This window comes from Oppia nitens, unplaced genomic scaffold (genome assembly GCF_028296485.1).
Source record: "Oppia nitens isolate AA-2021 unplaced genomic scaffold, nextdenovo-longstitch-racon4-pilon3 scaffold2_pilon_pilon_pilon, whole genome shotgun sequence".
NCBI lineage: Eukaryota > Metazoa > Arthropoda > Arachnida > Sarcoptiformes > Oppiidae > Oppia > Oppia nitens.
The window spans coordinates 8,739,702-8,756,259 of record NW_026533210.1 but is presented as its reverse complement, the minus strand read 5'-3'; the positions used below and the strand labels follow the sequence as shown (position 1 = coordinate 8,756,259).

Genomic DNA, 16,558 nt, shown 5'->3' with positions numbered 1-16,558 from the left:
TTCAATTGTACAAAGTTGAGCCACATAAACTTATATACCTCCCATTATAATCAAAATTTATTTTATTTAATAACTTTAAAATTATTGGTCCGATTGATCTAAAATTTAATATATTTATGTAAAATTATAATATTTATTAAAATATATCAATTAAAATATTAATTTCCAAAATTTGCTTAACTGCCCCTGCTCCTTTATCACATTTAGCATAGTACTGTATATAGTGTTGTCAAAAAAGAGAAATTTTTAAAATAATAGAGAAATTTCTAGAAAGTTTCTAAAAGAAATTTCTATCTATGGGATCCTCATGTTAATTTTGTTTTTCTCGATATATATGTTATTATGTAATAATACATTGTTTTTACAAGTAATAATTAAATATTAGTTTTAATATTTTTAATTATTAATTAAAGTAACAATTAATTTATCTAATTATCTTAAATTCTTATATACCGTATATAATAAAATGATTATTAAATTTTTTTTAAAACTGATTATTATTAAATAATTATTATTATTTTACATATAGGTATCCCATTTTGTATAGTTAATAAGTATAGTAGTGTATAGTATAATGTTATATGAATAATAGTATATCTCATTATTTATATATTATTACAATAGCTATAGATATGGTTGATGTCTATAGATAGAGTCTAACAATAAAGTTAAATTTCTATAGAAATTTATTCCTGAGAAATTTTCTAGAAACTTTCTCAGGGAAATTTAGTAGAAACTTTCTATTTGCCCATCTCTAACTGTATATTAAAAGTGCAGTATTTTTTGTATATTACTGTAATTTTTTTGAGGGGTATTTTCTAGTAGTGTATATAATTTATATCGTATTTTATATAATATAAATATATACTATATATAATCAGAATATATTAAATATTTATATATATGGATGAAAAATAATAAATAAATAATTGTCTTATTAAACTTTTATCTTAATAAACATTATTTTATTATTTATAAAAAAATTTGTTAATTCAATAATTATATTTAATTATAATAACTGATAGTAATCATTATTTTTCATTAATATTAAATAATGTGATAATACAGTAAGTGTATATAACATTATATAAATTAAATTTTTATATATTATTTTAAATAAGCTAGGTCATGATTATTTTTTAAAACATATGTTAAAACTATTATAAGGTTTTTTAAAAAATAAAAATTAAAACAATTACTAAAACTATTATTGATTTATTTTTGTTTTTTACTAATAATTAATTTAAATATTATTATAAAATCTGAATCTGTATAATCATTATTTTTTTTTAAAAATGTCAGTTAGTCTATCAATAAAATTGATGACTATTGCCGCAGCACTCAGTAGTATTGAATATAGACATAGATTTACTGTCCGACACCAACAACCACTCAAAGCTGAATACGATTTCATTGTTATCGGTTCGGGAACTGCCGGCGCAACAGTGGCCGCCCGACTCAGCGAACTATCCAATGTTCAAGTATTACTTCTAGAGGCGGGCGGTCCGGGAAATATAGCATTGGATATACCGGCACTTTCACAACTAATTGCTCAAGGTCAATGGGATTGGAACTATACTAATGTTCAACAGTCATCAATTGGTTTGGGATTGAAAAATAATGTCCTACCAGAGTATAGGTAATACATATATTTGATAATTTGATAGTTAATAAACTTGAATATATTATAATATAATATTTCAGAGGTTATGCACTGGGAGGTACGTCATCTATCAACGCTATGATATTTAACAGGGGTAACACCAGAGGTTACGATGCCTGGGCTAATAAATACGGTGCAACCGGTTGGGGTTGGGATGATGTGCGACCATATTTTATGAAATTTGAAAATAATACCGACTCTGATCTCGTAAATGCTTATCCCGATTGGCACAGTACTGATGGTCCGGTTCAGATCAGTTCGTGGACAAACCCCGATCCAATTTTTCAGCTAATTATTAGGGCAAACTACGAGTTAGGCTATCCGACCACTGATATCAATGGTCCCAAACAATTAGGTGTAACTCTATGTCAAACATACGTTAGTACTAGTGGTGTCCGAATGAGTTCGTCCAACTCATATCTTGAGGGCAATCGGAGGCCAAACCTTGATATACGTGTTCATTCGCGAGTAACTCGAGTGATATTTAATGGTCACACGGCTACAGGTGTTGAGTATATAAAAAATGGTGTCACATATGTTGCAAAAGGGAGAAAAGAGATTATTATAAGCGCAGGTAGTTTTTTAAAACTATAATATAAATTGATTATATATGGCAAATATATTTAGATAAAACAAACAAACATTTAATATATTATTTTCAATACAATACAATTGACAGGTGCTATAAATTCGCCGCAACTACTTATGCTGTCAGGTATAGGACCGGCACAACACTTGAATGATCTTTCCATACCAGTGTTGTCAAACCTACCCGTCGGTATTGGCCTACAAAATCATCCGGAACTTGATATACGAGCCTTTATTAAAGATGACTCATTGGTCACAACCAGCCGACAACAAGACATGGAATCACTGACTACTGTTACCAATCTATACGAATGGTTTACCAATGGTTCCGGACCTTTGCGAGTGTTTCAGAACACAAAGACTTATATTAACAGTCATAGCAATAGAGACAAGAATTGGCCGGACCTGTCATTAGAGGTACGACTACTCTATCAATCAAATGATGTCCAGTCATCGGCACAAGGATTCGATAACGTAGACGACTGGACACACTATCTGCAACAGTATGTCAATCGCTATTACCTTCAAGTGATACCCAATCATCAATTGCCACGAAGTCGTGGATACGTATACTTACAGTCCAACAATCCATTTGCTCCGCCGATAATAGATCAACGATATTTGACGCATCCGAAAGATATGGACGAGTTTATTGAGGCCGCTCGGTATGGATTATATGTGGCCGAACGGTCATCACTGGCACAATACTTATTGCCATTGCAACCCATACCCGGTTGTTATGCCTGTCCGCACAAATCATATCTATATGAATGCGATTCATATATCCGATGTCACATAAAACAGCTAACATGGAGTGGTTTTCACGACTGCTGTACCGTACGTATGGGTGATCCCAACAGTGATGATACAGTGTTGGACCCACGGCTTCGGGTTAAAGGTTTCAAAAGAGTGCGAGTGTGCGATGCGTCTGTGTTTCCCAATATACCCAATGCTAACACAAATGCGGCCACTTTTATGACCGGCGAAAAGTGTGCCGAAATGATTAAAGAGGACAACTATTTTATTGATAAAACAAACAAAAAATGAAATTTGAAAAAAATTGTTTATTTAACATTAATATAATTATTTATTTTCTAGTAGTTTAAAACATTTTAAGTTTGTTTTAAAATAAATTGTATTACAGTATATAATGTAACAGTTATTATGTATATTAAAATTAAACATTGATTGATTGAATTAATATATAAAATATTGAAATGACTATTGAATGAAAACTTTAAACATTTGTTTTATTTAAAATTAACTATAAATACATGAAATACAATATTATATTGTTTGTCATATAATAATTAAATATTTTTGTTTAAAATAAAATAATATTTCATTTAAACAGTATATATAAGTGGTGTCTAATTACTTAAAAAGGTTTGTTTTTAACAAATCTAGTAATCAAATCGAGTCCAGCTTTTGGCTTATCATACGTTACAAAATGACCGGCATTTCGGACAACCGCCTGAACCAAACCACCCACTTGTCTAACATAACCGGCTATTTGATTGTCAACTTTCCAGATAACTCTCTGTGCTCTACTGTACTGTTGGGCTTTAGACCATTGTATGGTTCGGATATAGTTTTCAGTTGCCGGCGCCGACACAATGATGTCCACATTTCCGGTATATATTAAAACTTTGTAATTATCCAACAGTGTTGGCATCCATGGATTGGCTGATTTCATTAAATCATTTATTAAATGTTTTTTTACAGTTTTTGATATTTTAGAAAACGTTACATTTTCAAGATGTATGGCCCGTTGGGTAGACTGTAATTGAATATATTTATCAAAATAGGCGAACAATTCGGGTTTATTGTCCTCTAATATATTGTAACGATACTCAAGACCCGTAATTTGTCTAAAATAAGGGAATACCCACTGATATATAGTGTAAGCATCGATATATTGTTTATTTTTAATAAAATTTTTAGCTTTAGTCTCTTGATTGATAAAAACATTTTTTTGATTTTCATCGATTAGACCCATTTGAAAAAGTTGTTCACCGAATGTGAACTGTGTGGCCATATCTATCCTACCGTTACCGAGTGCTATGCCTTTTAGGTTAATATTGGATGCCTTTCCTTCCGTATGTATTTTATAAGCCAATGCAACAACAAATTTGCCCGCATATGACTCACCCGTTATATAGAAATCATTTAGTCTTTCATTTGGAAATAATGTAAAAAATTGTTGTAAAGCTGTATACAGATCGCGGGACACATCGGTATCATTTCTGGCATAACCTATATTTTATAATTAATTAATAATATTTTTTATAATTATTATTAATTAAAATTATGTTTATAATATATATGAAGGTTATATATGGTTAAATTAAATATAATATAAATTGCATAAAATATTATTCGAAAAATTTAATTAAAAAATAAATAAATAAATAATATCTTTTACCCAGATCATTTTGTGTAAAACTAAATCCCGCACCGACGGGATTATCAATATATATCATTGAAAATTCTTGAGCCCACGTGTACTGTCTTATACTTGGTCTGCCATTTTCATCCAAAATTAACGGTCCGTTTCTGTTAAATAATCCGGACAATGATGAATCACCCGGTCCTCCATTAAGCCAAATCAATAGTGGGGCCCTCTTATCTTTATTCTAGTTATTGATATTTTTTTAAAAATTAACTAAATTAATACTTTTATTAACTTAGTATTTATTTATTTTAGTTTTTTTAGTATACCAGTGCCGGAAAATACCAGAAAAACATATTGCTGTTAAACTCTTTATTAACCGTCAAATATCCCGAATAACTGGTAATATTTGGTGCGTCGGGCAAACCGGTCACTAGACTTGCCTGTTGTCCGGCTGCTATACGACCCGACTCTATAAATGGTGTCAAAAACAGCGCTTTACTATTATTTTTAAACTTTCCTGAATAACATTTTGGGATTAAAATCACAATTAGTATTAATACAAATAAACTATTAGTTTTTAATGACCACATCATCGACAAAAAAACAATTATTTTATAACTAATATTATTTAACTAACATTTTTTTATTCTTTATATACCCAATTGATTATTATAATTAATAATAAATATGTAATTAATTATTAAATGATTTAGTTAAAAAATTATTATTTGACAAAAAGTTTCCTTCTATACCAATAAATTATATTATGACTTTGTATATGTAGTTTATTTTATAATTAATAGCTAGATTTTATTTATTTAATAAATAATGATATTTAATATCTTTATATAGATACTTATTAATAAAACAGTCGATTATTTAAAAATAAATTTTTTAAAATCTATGATAAAATGAAAATTATCTAGGTATTTTGTGTAATTAACTAATGTTACTAATTAATAAAATGTAGAAAATTAACTAGGTTAGCTTTAATAAATACTATTGAATATATTTAAATTAAAAAAAACAAACCATCTACTACAATTTGTTAGCTATTTTAGAATTTTGAGATTTAGTGAAAATTTTATACTATACTAAATTTAAACTTTTTTAAAAATATTTAGTAGTCATATACCAAATACAATAATTTATTAACTTATAATATTTAATTAATAGTTGAATTTGTTAAAAGTAATTTAAAAGTGTTTTTATGTTACTATCATATTTATATAATAAATTTTATTTGATATTATATTGTAAATTGTCATTTATTATCATAATGATTGTATGTGTATGTGTATGTGTATGTGTATGTGTATGTGTATGTGTATGTGTATGTGTATGTGTATGTGTATGTGTATGTGTATGTGTTATATTAATACTTAGTAAATATAATACTGTACATGTTGTGTTACAAATTGACAATTAGTAACTTATAATATATTATAACAATTAAAGTTTACTATATGTCTGTAATAAACTAAATGTAATGTATTCAATGTAAATAAAGTTTATGCTTCAATAATTAAAATTAATTGTTTGACAAATTAGATTAATTAGAAAATAGATAATGTTATGTAATTATTGTATCGGAATTTTTACTTTTAAAAAATATTAGCAGAAATTGAATTTAAAAAATAAATAAATTATAAAATTTAAAATATTTCTATCGGTATTATCCTTGTTTTAAATTACACTAATTAATTTCAAAGTCAAATGTAAAGTGACCTCAATATACAGGTGATTATTGTTAGGTCAAAAGTATGTATTTATATATATATAAGATATTTATTATTATAATATTATATAAATTAAAATTTTTATTTCAACTAAAATTTATTATTAAATAACTAATTGTGAGTTTCTGTAACCAAATAAAAATAATGGCAATTAGCCTATCAGTAAAACTGATTACTGTTGGGGCAGCACTTATTAGTCTTGACTATAGACACAGATTTACTGCCCGACCCCAACCACCCAAAGCTGAATACGATTTTATAGTTATCGGTGCGGGAACTGCCGGCGCTACAGTGGCCGCCCGACTCAGCGAACAGTCCAATGTTCAAGTATTACTTCTAGAGGCGGGTGGTCCGGGAAATTTCATGTTTGACGCACCCGTATTGGCAAACCTGGTTTTTAATGGTCAGTGGAATTGGAACTATACTAATGTCAAACAATCGGTTGGTATTGGATTGAAAAATAAAGTCATACCAGAGTTTAGGTAATACTCACAAACTTATAGCTAATGAATTGTACTGTACTTTACTATACTATACTATTTTTATAGAGGCTATGCATTGGGAGGTTCGTCATCTATCAACTCAATGGTATTCAATAGAGGTAACACTCGGGGTTACGATGATTGGGCTAATAATTACGGTGCAACCGGTTGGAGTTGGGATGAAGTGCGACCATATTTTTTGAAATATGAAAATAATACCGACTGTGATCTAGTAGAGGCCTATCCTGAATGGCACAGTACTGGGGGTCCGGTTCAGATCACTACGTGGGCTAACCCCGATCCGATTTATCAGCTAATGATTCAGGCAAACAATGAGTTAGGCTATCCGACCACTGATATCAATGGTCCCAATCAATTGGGTATAGCTTTGGTTCAAGAATTTGCCAGCACTAGAGGTGTCCGATCGAGTTCGTCCAACTCATACCTTGAGGGCAATCGGAGGCCAAACCTTGATATTAGTGTTCATTCGCGAGTAACTCGAGTGCTATTTAGTGGTCGTACGGCTGTCGGTGTTGAGTATGTGAAAAATGGTGTCACATATGTTGCAAAAACAAGAAAAGAGATCATAATAAGCGCAGGTATTTTTTAAATAAATATTTATTTTATACTTTAGTATATATTTAATTATGTAATAATTAAATATCATTATATAAAATGCTTAAAAATAGATATTTAAAAATAATTTTTAATTCAATCTATAGGTGCCATAAATTCTCCACAAATACTAATGCTTTCAGGTATAGGACCGGCACAACACTTGAACGACTTTTCCATACCAGTGTTGGCCGACCTACCCGTCGGTATTAATCTCCACAATCATCCGCGACTTGATTTACGCGCGTATATTAAAGATGATTCATTGGTCACAACCAGTCGACTACAGGACGCGGAAGCGCTGACTGTTCCCGCACTATACGAATGGTTTACTAACGGTTCCGGACCTTTAATTCAATATCACGACACTATTACTTATTTTAACAGTCGTAACAATCGCGACAAAAATTGGCCGGACCTGGCATTGGAGGTACGGCTCTACCATCAACACAAAGATGTACAGTTAGCGGCTCAGGATTTTGATGATGTATACGCGTGGACACAGTGGCTGCAACAGTACGCCAATCGCTATTTCCTACAAATACTTCCCTATCATGAACTGCCCCGAAGTCGTGGATACATATACTTGCAATCAAACAATCCATTTGCTCCGCCGATATTAGATCAGCGATTTTTGACGCATCCAAAAGATATGGACGACTTTGTTGAGATCGTTCAGTACGGACTTTATGTGGCCGAACGGTCATCGCTGGCACAGTATTTATTACCAGTAAAACCCATACCCGGTTGTTATGCCTGTCCGCACACACCATATCTATATCAATGCGATTCATACATAAGATGTCATATACAACAGCTAACATTGAGTGGTCTACACGACTGCGGTAGTGTACGTATGGGTGATCCCAACAGAGATGATACAGTGTTGGACCCACGGCTTCGGGTTAAAGGTTTCAAAAGATTGAGAGTATGTGATGCGTCAGTGTTTCCCGTAATACCCAACGGAAACACAAATGCGGCAACTTTTATGACCGGTGAAAAGTGTGCCGAAATGGTCAAAGAGGACAACTATTTTAATGTATAGATAATCATTTTTTGTTGAGTTATTTATTTATTAAAAAACAATAAAATAAAATTTTTAATTAATAATAAAAATACTATTTATTGAATATTTATTTAAATCGTATATATATTTTTTAATTATTTAATTTAATTTGAGTTAAAATTGTAAATTATTCAGCTTTAATAAATTTGTTTAATCATAAAATATATGTAAATTATATTTGTATAGTATATAAATAACAAAATTTTTGTATATTTTTATAATTAAAGATATTATAAATTTATTGTAATACATTTATTTAAAATAGTTTTATTATAATAAAATTAGAAAATAAAAGATTCTACTGTAAAATGTAATTTTAGATTTAATTAAAATTAATTGAAAAACAATATAAAAATTCAGTATTTTATATAAAGATATAAATGACTTTTATAATATTTTTATTACCTAGATCATGATTAAATATTATTTATATAACATTAATAAGCATATTTACCATATACTGTATCTGTACATATATAATGAAATATTTATTAGCTGTACAATAGAATATTTAGTTTTAAAATAGTTATTAAAACTATTGTGAATTATATTTTTTTTAACTAAAAATCAATTTTAAATCTTAAATAACAAATTGTGAGTTTATATAATCATTAAAAATAATGTCAGTTAGTCTATCCATACAATTGATGACTGTTGCCGCAGCGCTCAGTAGTCTTGAATATAGACATAAATTTACTGCCCGACACCAAACACCTAAAGCTGAATACGATTACATAGTTATCGGTTCGGGAACTGCCGGCGCAACAGTGGCCGCCCGACTCAGCGAACTATCTAATGTTGAGGTATTACTTCTGGAAGCGGGTGGTCCGGGAAATATGATGTTTGACGCACCGGCACTGGCAAACCTTCTGATCGATGGTCAATGGAATTGGAACTATACTAATGTTAAACAATCGGTTGGTTTGGGATTGAAAAATAAAGTCATACCAGAGCATAGGTAATAATATTTACTAATAATTAATACATTTAATAAATCTTTAATATACTGTAATTCAGAGGCTATGCACTGGGAGGTTCTTCATCTATTAGTTCATTGGCATACAATAGAGGTAACCCACGGGGTTACGATGCCTGGGCTAATAAATACGGTGCTACCGGTTGGGGTTGGGATGGTGTGCGACCATATTTTTTAAAATGGGAAAATAATACCGACACTGATCTCGTAAAAACCTATCCCGAGTGGCACAGCACTGGTGGTCCGGTTCAGGTCAGTACGTGGACAAACCCCGACCCGATTTATCAGTTATTGATCCGCGCGAACAACGAGTTAGGCTATCCGACCACCGATATCAATGGTCCCAAACAATTAGGTGTAGCTCTATGTCAAACATATGTCAGTACTAGTGGTGTCCGAATGAGTTCGTCCAACTCATACCTTGAGGGCAATCGGAGGCCAAACCTTGATATTAGTGTCCATTCGCGAGTAACTCGAGTGCTATTTAATGGTCACACGGCTACCGGTGTTGAGTATGTAAGAGATGGTCTCAAAAATGTTGCAAAAGTGAAAAAAGAGATTATAATAAGTGCAGGTATTTTATATAAATAAATATTTATTTTTCAAATATATTAATTAATATATAAGTATAGCTTTTTTGAATATTTATGCATTATTTATGTGAATTTTATATTATAATTAGAGTTCAATCAATATTATATGGGAGGGAAGTTCACTAAATAATTTCTCCAATTTCATCGAAAATATGAAAAATATTTTATTATCCCTCCTTTGATCGTTATAAAGGGAAAATATATTTTATATTATTACAATAAATAGTACTAAAACTTAAATATTTAGCATAAAAATTAATTTTAATTAAATAAATTTAGGCATACTATTTATCAATTCAACTTAAAATATAGTTTAATATAAATATAATATTTGTTTGTTTGTAGAGTTTAAAAGGTAGTATCATAAGGAAATCAATTTCCTAGGAATTCCCAAAGAGAAGGGAACATAAATAATTTTTAGGAGAGAGTGCAATATGATATAACCCTAATTATAATTAAGTTATAATTATACTTAATACACACATTTAATAATCATTAGCCTTTTACTAAAATTTTTTTAAAATTTCAATCTCCAGGTGCTATAAATACCCCGCAGTTACTTATGCTGTCAGGTATAAGACCGGCAAAACATTTGCGTAAATTTTCCATTAAAGTGTTGGCCGACCTACCCGTCGGTATTGGTCTGCAGAATCATCCGCAACTTAATATACGAGCCTTTATTAAAGATGACTCATTGGTCACAACCAGTCGACAACAGGACGCTGACTGTTCCCAATCTATACGAATGGTTTACCAATGGTTCCGGACCTTTAATTCAATATCACAGTATTGTTACTTATATTAACAGTCCTAACAATAGCGACAAGAATTGGCCGGACCTGGCATTGGAGGTATGGCTAGAATATCAATCCAATGATATCCAGTCATCGGCACAAGAATTCGATAACGTAGACGACTGGACACACTATCTGCAAGAGTACGCCAATCGCTATTACTTTACAATGCTTCCCATTCATCTAATGCCCCGAAGTCGTGGCTACGTATACTTACAGTTCAACAATCCATTTGCTCCGCCGATAATAGATCAACAATTTTTGATGCATCCAAAAGATATGGACGAGTTTGTTGTGACCGTTCGGTACGCACTTTATGTGGCCGAACGGTCATCACTGGCACAATACTTATTGCCATTGCAACCCATACCCGGTTGTTATGCCTGTCCGCACAAATCATATCTATATGAATGTGATTCATATATACGATGTCACATAAAACAGTTAACAGAGAGTGGTCTACACGACTGCTGTACCGTACGTATGGGTGATCCCAACAGTAAGGATACAGTATTGGATCCGCGGCTACGCGTCAAAGGTTTCAAAAGACTGCGAGTGTGCGATGCGTCGGTGTTTCCTAATATACCCAATGCTAACACAAATGCGGCCACTTTTATGACCGGCGAAAAGTGTGCCGAAATGATCAAAGAGGATAACTATTATGTATTATAACAATTATATAACAGCCGTTTTCAAAGTTTTCAAAAATAAACTATTAATAATATTTATAATTTATAATAATAATAATACAATTGACACAAATCAATAAATTTATAATACTTTATGTTTATTGAAATGATTTGTTTTTGACAAATCTAGTAATCAAATCGTGTGCCGCTTTGGGCGCATCATAGGGTACCAAATGGCCTGCATTTCGGACAACTGCCTGAACAAAACGATCCACTTGTTTAACATAACCGACTATTTGATTGTCAACTTTCCAGATAACTCTCTGTGCTTTACTGTACTGTTGGGCTTTAGACCATTGTATGGTTCGGATATAGTTTTCAGTTGCTGGTGCCGACACAATAATGTCCAGATTGCCGTTATATATCATAACTTTGTAATTATCCATCAGTGTTGCCATCCATGGCTTAACCGACCGCATGATGTCATTTAATAAATATTTTTCTACATTTTTTGAATTATAACTAAACGGCAGATTTCCCACATGTATGGCCCGTCGGGTTGACTGTAAGTCAAGATATTTAAAATAATAGGTTAATGGCTCGGGTTCTGAGTCCTGTAAAAAGTTGTAATAATTAGTAAAACCAGTAATATTAGTGAAATAAGTGGTTGTATTAATAAGGTCTCCATTGATAAGCCGATCAAATATATTGAAAGCATCGATATATTGGCCTTTTTTAATAAAATTTTTTGCTTTGTTTTCTTCATTGACGACAAAATCTCTTTGATTTTCATCAATAAGTCCCAATTGAAACAGTTGTTCTCCGTATGCAAACTGTATCAATGGATCCGATATTCCGTTTCCAATTGATATGCCTTTTAAGTTAATATTGGATGCTTTTCCTTCCGTATGTATTTTATAAGCCAATGCCGGCACATATTTACCCGCATATGATTCACCCGTTATATAGAAATCATTTAGTCTTTCATTTGGAAATAATATGAAAAACTGTTGTAAAGCTGTATACAGATCGCGGGCCACATCGGTCTGGTTTTTGGCATAACCTATAAAATTATTTATTTATTTTATTATATTTGTCAAAAAATAAGTAAGATTTGAACTAGTATATTTTTTTAATTTCTAAAATTGCAATTTAGTAAAAATAAACTTGTTTATTATTAATACTTAAAAATTTCAATTAAGTTTTATGGAGTTTTTTTTAAAAGTGGAAATTATAATTTCTTACCATTATTATTTTTTTGTAAAACTGAATCCCGTTCCCACAGGATTATCAATAAATACCATTGAAAACTCTTGAGCCCACGTATATTGTCTTAAACTTACTTTCATATGTTTATCCAAAACTAACGGACCGTTTTCTGTAAATAATCCAATCATTGATGTACTTCCCGGACCTCCATTAAGCCAAAGCAATAGTGGGGCCCTCTTATCTTTATTCTAGTATATATAATAGTTTATATAATATAAGCTATTGTATTGTATAATTTTTTACTTAATAATAATACCAGTGCCGGAAAATACCAGAAAAACATATTGCTTTTAAACTTTTTATTAACCGTCAAATATCCCGAATAACTGGTAATATTTGGTGCGTCGGGCAAACCGGTCACTAGACTTGCCTGTTGTGCGGCTCGGATACGACCCGACTCTATAAGTGGCGTCAATAACAATGATTTTCCGCTATTTTTTGTGTTTGCATTGCATTTAGCAATAAAAATAACAATCAAAACCAAACTTTTAGTTTTTAGTGACCACATCATCAAAACAAAAAAAAATATGATTGAATGCATAATACTGTATATTAATTAACTGTATTTTTTAATAATAATATTTTATTTAAGCTATATCATTGTTACTGACAATATATATTTATTATTGCTTAAATGACCTTATATTTTGGCTTAAACTTTAAGTATTATTTTTTTAATATAAATTTTCATTTGCTTTAATATTGTAAAAATAAAGTTTGTTTGCATTATCATAATGTAAAGATTACATAAAACATAATTAATTTAAGTTTAAATATTGTATTAATTCTATAAATTAGTGTAACATTTATTTAATTTGTAGATAGAGTTGAAAATAATTTTACTGGTATTATTCAGTTATATTTTTTTATTGAAAAAATTTTTAATAGTGGAAATAAAAACATTAATTGTATTATATATATAAATGTATGATGTAATTGTTATCTATACCTGTATATTGCTTATTAACAAAAATCACATAATTTATTATTTGTAAAAAAAATTAGTTTACAAAGTCAATAAGTAAATGTAGTTTATATAAATAAATAATTTTTATATATATTTATTATACTTAAATCATGGTTAATAAATTAGTTTAGTCATAAAATACATATATATTTATATATAAAAATAGTATATATTTATATTAATATATAAAGCTTTGGATTTATATTTATAGATCGGAACAGTAGTAGACTTTCAATTAAAATAATTTTTAATTTTAAAAAATTGTATGTTTTATGATATAATATATGTATCGGTAGTTTTACTTATGTTATAAATTAATTTAAAAGTCATGTACTGTTAGTTTACTTTATATTAAATTAGTTTACAATTATTATGGAATTATCTAGATGACTTTTATATATTCCTATATTATTTTTTGTTTAAATCATAATATAATATTATAATTTATTTGATTCCATTAAAAAACATATTTATCATAGACTATAAATTTAACGTAAATCATACACTATATATACAGTATCCTTAACTTATTAAACCTTATTACTAATAAGTTAATAAAAATATTAATTAACTTTTTATTTATATTAGAAACAGTTATTAAAAACTATTGTAAATTAGTATTTTTAATTAAAAATCAATTTTTAGGACTTAAATAACAAATTGTTAGTCTCTATAATCATTAAAAATAATGTCAGTTAGTCTATCAATACAATTGATGACTGTTACCGCAGCACTCAGTAATCTTGAGTATAGACACAATTTTACTGCCCGATCCCAACCACCCAAAGCTGAATACGATTACATAGTTATCGGTGCGGGAACTGCCGGCGCCACAGTGGCCGCCCGACTCAGCGAACTATCCAATGTTCAAGTATTACTTCTAGAGGCGGGTGGTCCGGGAAATTTCATGTTTGACGCACCCGTATTGGCAAACCTGGTGTTTAATGGTCAGTGGAATTGGAACTATACTAATACAAAACAGTCGGTTGGTGTAGGATTGAAAAATAAAGTCATACCAGAATATAGGTAATACTCATTAATATTCAAACAAAAAAACAAATTAATAAATAATATATTTTAGAGGCTATGCATTGGGAGGATCGTCATCTATCAACTCAATGGTATACAATAGAGGTAACACTCGGGGTTACGATGATTGGGCTAATAATTACGGTGCAAGCGGTTGGGGTTGGAATGATGTGCGAAAATATTTTTTGAAATATGAAGATAATACCGACTCTAATCTCGTAAAAACCTATCCTGGATGGCACAGTACTGGGGGTCCGGTTCAGATCACTACGTGGGCTAACCCCGATCCGATTTATCAGCTAATGATTCAGGCAAACAATGAGTTAGGCTATCCGACCACTGATATCAATGGTCCCAATCAATTGGGTATAGCTTTGGTTCAAGAATTTGCCAGCACTAGAGGTGTCCGATCGAGTTCGTCCAACTCATACCTTGAGGGCAATCGGAGGCCAAACCTTGATATTAGTGTTCATTCGCGAGTAACTCGAGTGCTATTTAATGGTCACACGGCTACTGGTGTTGAGTATGTAAGAGATGGTCTCAAAAATGTTGCAAAAGTGAAAAAAGAGATTATAATAAGTGCAGGTATTTTATATAAATAAATATTTATTAGTTAAATATATTAGTTAATAGTTAAGTAGCTTTTTGAATATCAAACATAAGAATTATTGAAATTATATTATCAAATGAACATTTTTATAAATTAGTTTATTTCAATCTCCAGGTGCTATAAATACCCCGCAGTTACTTATGCTGTCTGGTATCGGACCGGCAAAAGATTTGCGTAAATTTTCCATTAAAGTGTTGGCCGACCTACCCGTCGGTATTAATCTCCACAATCATCCGCGACTTGATTTACGCGCGTATATTAAAGATGACTCATTGGTTACAACCAGTCGACTACAGGACGCGGAAGCGCTGACTATTCCCGCACTATACCAATGGTTTACCAATGGTTCCGGACCTTTAATTCAATACCACGACACTATCACATATTATAACAGTCGTAACAATCGCGACAAAAATTGGCCGGACCTGGCATTGGAGGTACGGCTCTATAAACAACACAAAGATGTCCAGTTAACGGCTCAGGATTTCGATGATGTCTACGCGTGGACACAGTGGCTGCAACAGTACGCCAATCGCTATTTCCTACAAATACTTCCCTATCATGAACTGCCCCGAAGTCGTGGCCAAGTATTCTTGAAGTCGAAAAATCCATTTGAGGCACCGATAATAGATCAGCGATTTTTGACGAATCCGAAAGATATGGAAGAATTTATAGAGATAGTCGGGTACGGACTTTATGTGGCCGAACGGTCATCGCTGGCACAGTATCTATTGCCAATGAAACCCATACCCGGTTGTCATGCCTGTCCCGACAAATCATATCTACATGAATGCGATTCATACATCCGATGTCTGATCAAAGAGGTAACACTTAGTGGTCTACACGACTGCTGTAGTGTACGTATGGGTAATACCAGCAAAAAGGATACAGTAGTTGATACGCGGCTTCGGGTTAAAGGTTTCAAAAAATTGCGAGTATGCGATACCTCGGTCTGGCCCGTTATACCCAATGGTAATATAAATGCGGCCACATTTATGACCGGCGAAAAGTGTGCCGAAATGATCAAAGAGGACAACAAATGATGAATCAATATATCCCTTGAAATTTAATAATAAATTGTTTATTATTAACATTTGAAATATTTTTATTAATTTTTGATTTTAATAAAAATTTATGATTGAA

The 16,558-nt window shown here is 31.0% G+C and overlaps 6 protein-coding genes across 6 annotated transcripts; 4 read left to right on the top strand and 2 right to left on the bottom strand.

Moving 5' to 3' along the window:
- Positions 1-1,319: 1,319 nt before the first annotated feature.
- LOC128956040 (L-sorbose 1-dehydrogenase-like) lies at positions 1,320-3,265 on the top strand (the record flags this gene model as incomplete). Its single annotated transcript, XM_054301720.1, has 3 exons — positions 1,320-1,639; positions 1,705-2,237; positions 2,343-3,265. Coding segments are annotated over exons 1-3 (1,773 nt in total), but the record flags the coding sequence as incomplete, so codon positions are not given.
- Positions 3,266-3,629: 364 nt separating this feature from the next.
- Positions 3,630-6,051, bottom strand: LOC128956039 (probable serine carboxypeptidase CPVL). The gene is made up of 5 exons (XM_054301719.1): positions 6,045-6,051; positions 4,973-5,163; positions 4,677-4,887; positions 4,112-4,507; positions 3,630-3,937 (listed from the first exon to the last, which is right to left on the bottom strand). The coding sequence occupies exons 1-5, from the start codon at positions 6,049-6,051 to the stop codon at positions 3,630-3,632; spliced, it is 1,113 nt and encodes a 370-aa protein (XP_054157694.1).
- Positions 6,052-6,529: 478 nt separating this feature from the next.
- On the top strand, positions 6,530-8,527 carry LOC128956038 (4-pyridoxate dehydrogenase-like). The gene is made up of 3 exons (XM_054301718.1): positions 6,530-6,867; positions 6,934-7,466; positions 7,590-8,527. Exons 1-3 carry the CDS (start codon positions 6,530-6,532, stop codon positions 8,525-8,527), a joined length of 1,809 nt encoding a protein of 602 aa, XP_054157693.1.
- A 641-nt stretch (positions 8,528-9,168) lies between these two features.
- LOC128956037 (L-sorbose 1-dehydrogenase-like) lies at positions 9,169-11,596 on the top strand. The gene is made up of 4 exons (XM_054301717.1): positions 9,169-9,506; positions 9,566-10,098; positions 10,654-10,876; positions 10,938-11,596. Exons 1-4 carry the CDS (start codon positions 9,169-9,171, stop codon positions 11,581-11,583), a joined length of 1,740 nt encoding a protein of 579 aa, XP_054157692.1. The 3' UTR covers positions 11,584-11,596.
- A 102-nt stretch (positions 11,597-11,698) lies between these two features.
- LOC128956035 (venom serine carboxypeptidase-like) lies at positions 11,699-13,317 on the bottom strand. Its single transcript, XM_054301716.1, has 3 exons — positions 13,066-13,317; positions 12,801-12,997; positions 11,699-12,617 (listed from the first exon to the last, which is right to left on the bottom strand). Exons 1-3 carry the CDS (start codon positions 13,315-13,317, stop codon positions 11,699-11,701), a joined length of 1,368 nt encoding a protein of 455 aa, XP_054157691.1.
- A 1,152-nt stretch (positions 13,318-14,469) lies between these two features.
- Positions 14,470-16,458, top strand: LOC128956034 (L-sorbose 1-dehydrogenase-like). Its single transcript, XM_054301715.1, has 3 exons — positions 14,470-14,802; positions 14,858-15,390; positions 15,530-16,458. The coding sequence occupies exons 1-3, from the start codon at positions 14,492-14,494 to the stop codon at positions 16,456-16,458; spliced, it is 1,773 nt and encodes a 590-aa protein (XP_054157690.1). The 5' UTR covers positions 14,470-14,491.
- The last annotated feature ends 100 nt before the right edge of the window (positions 16,459-16,558 follow it).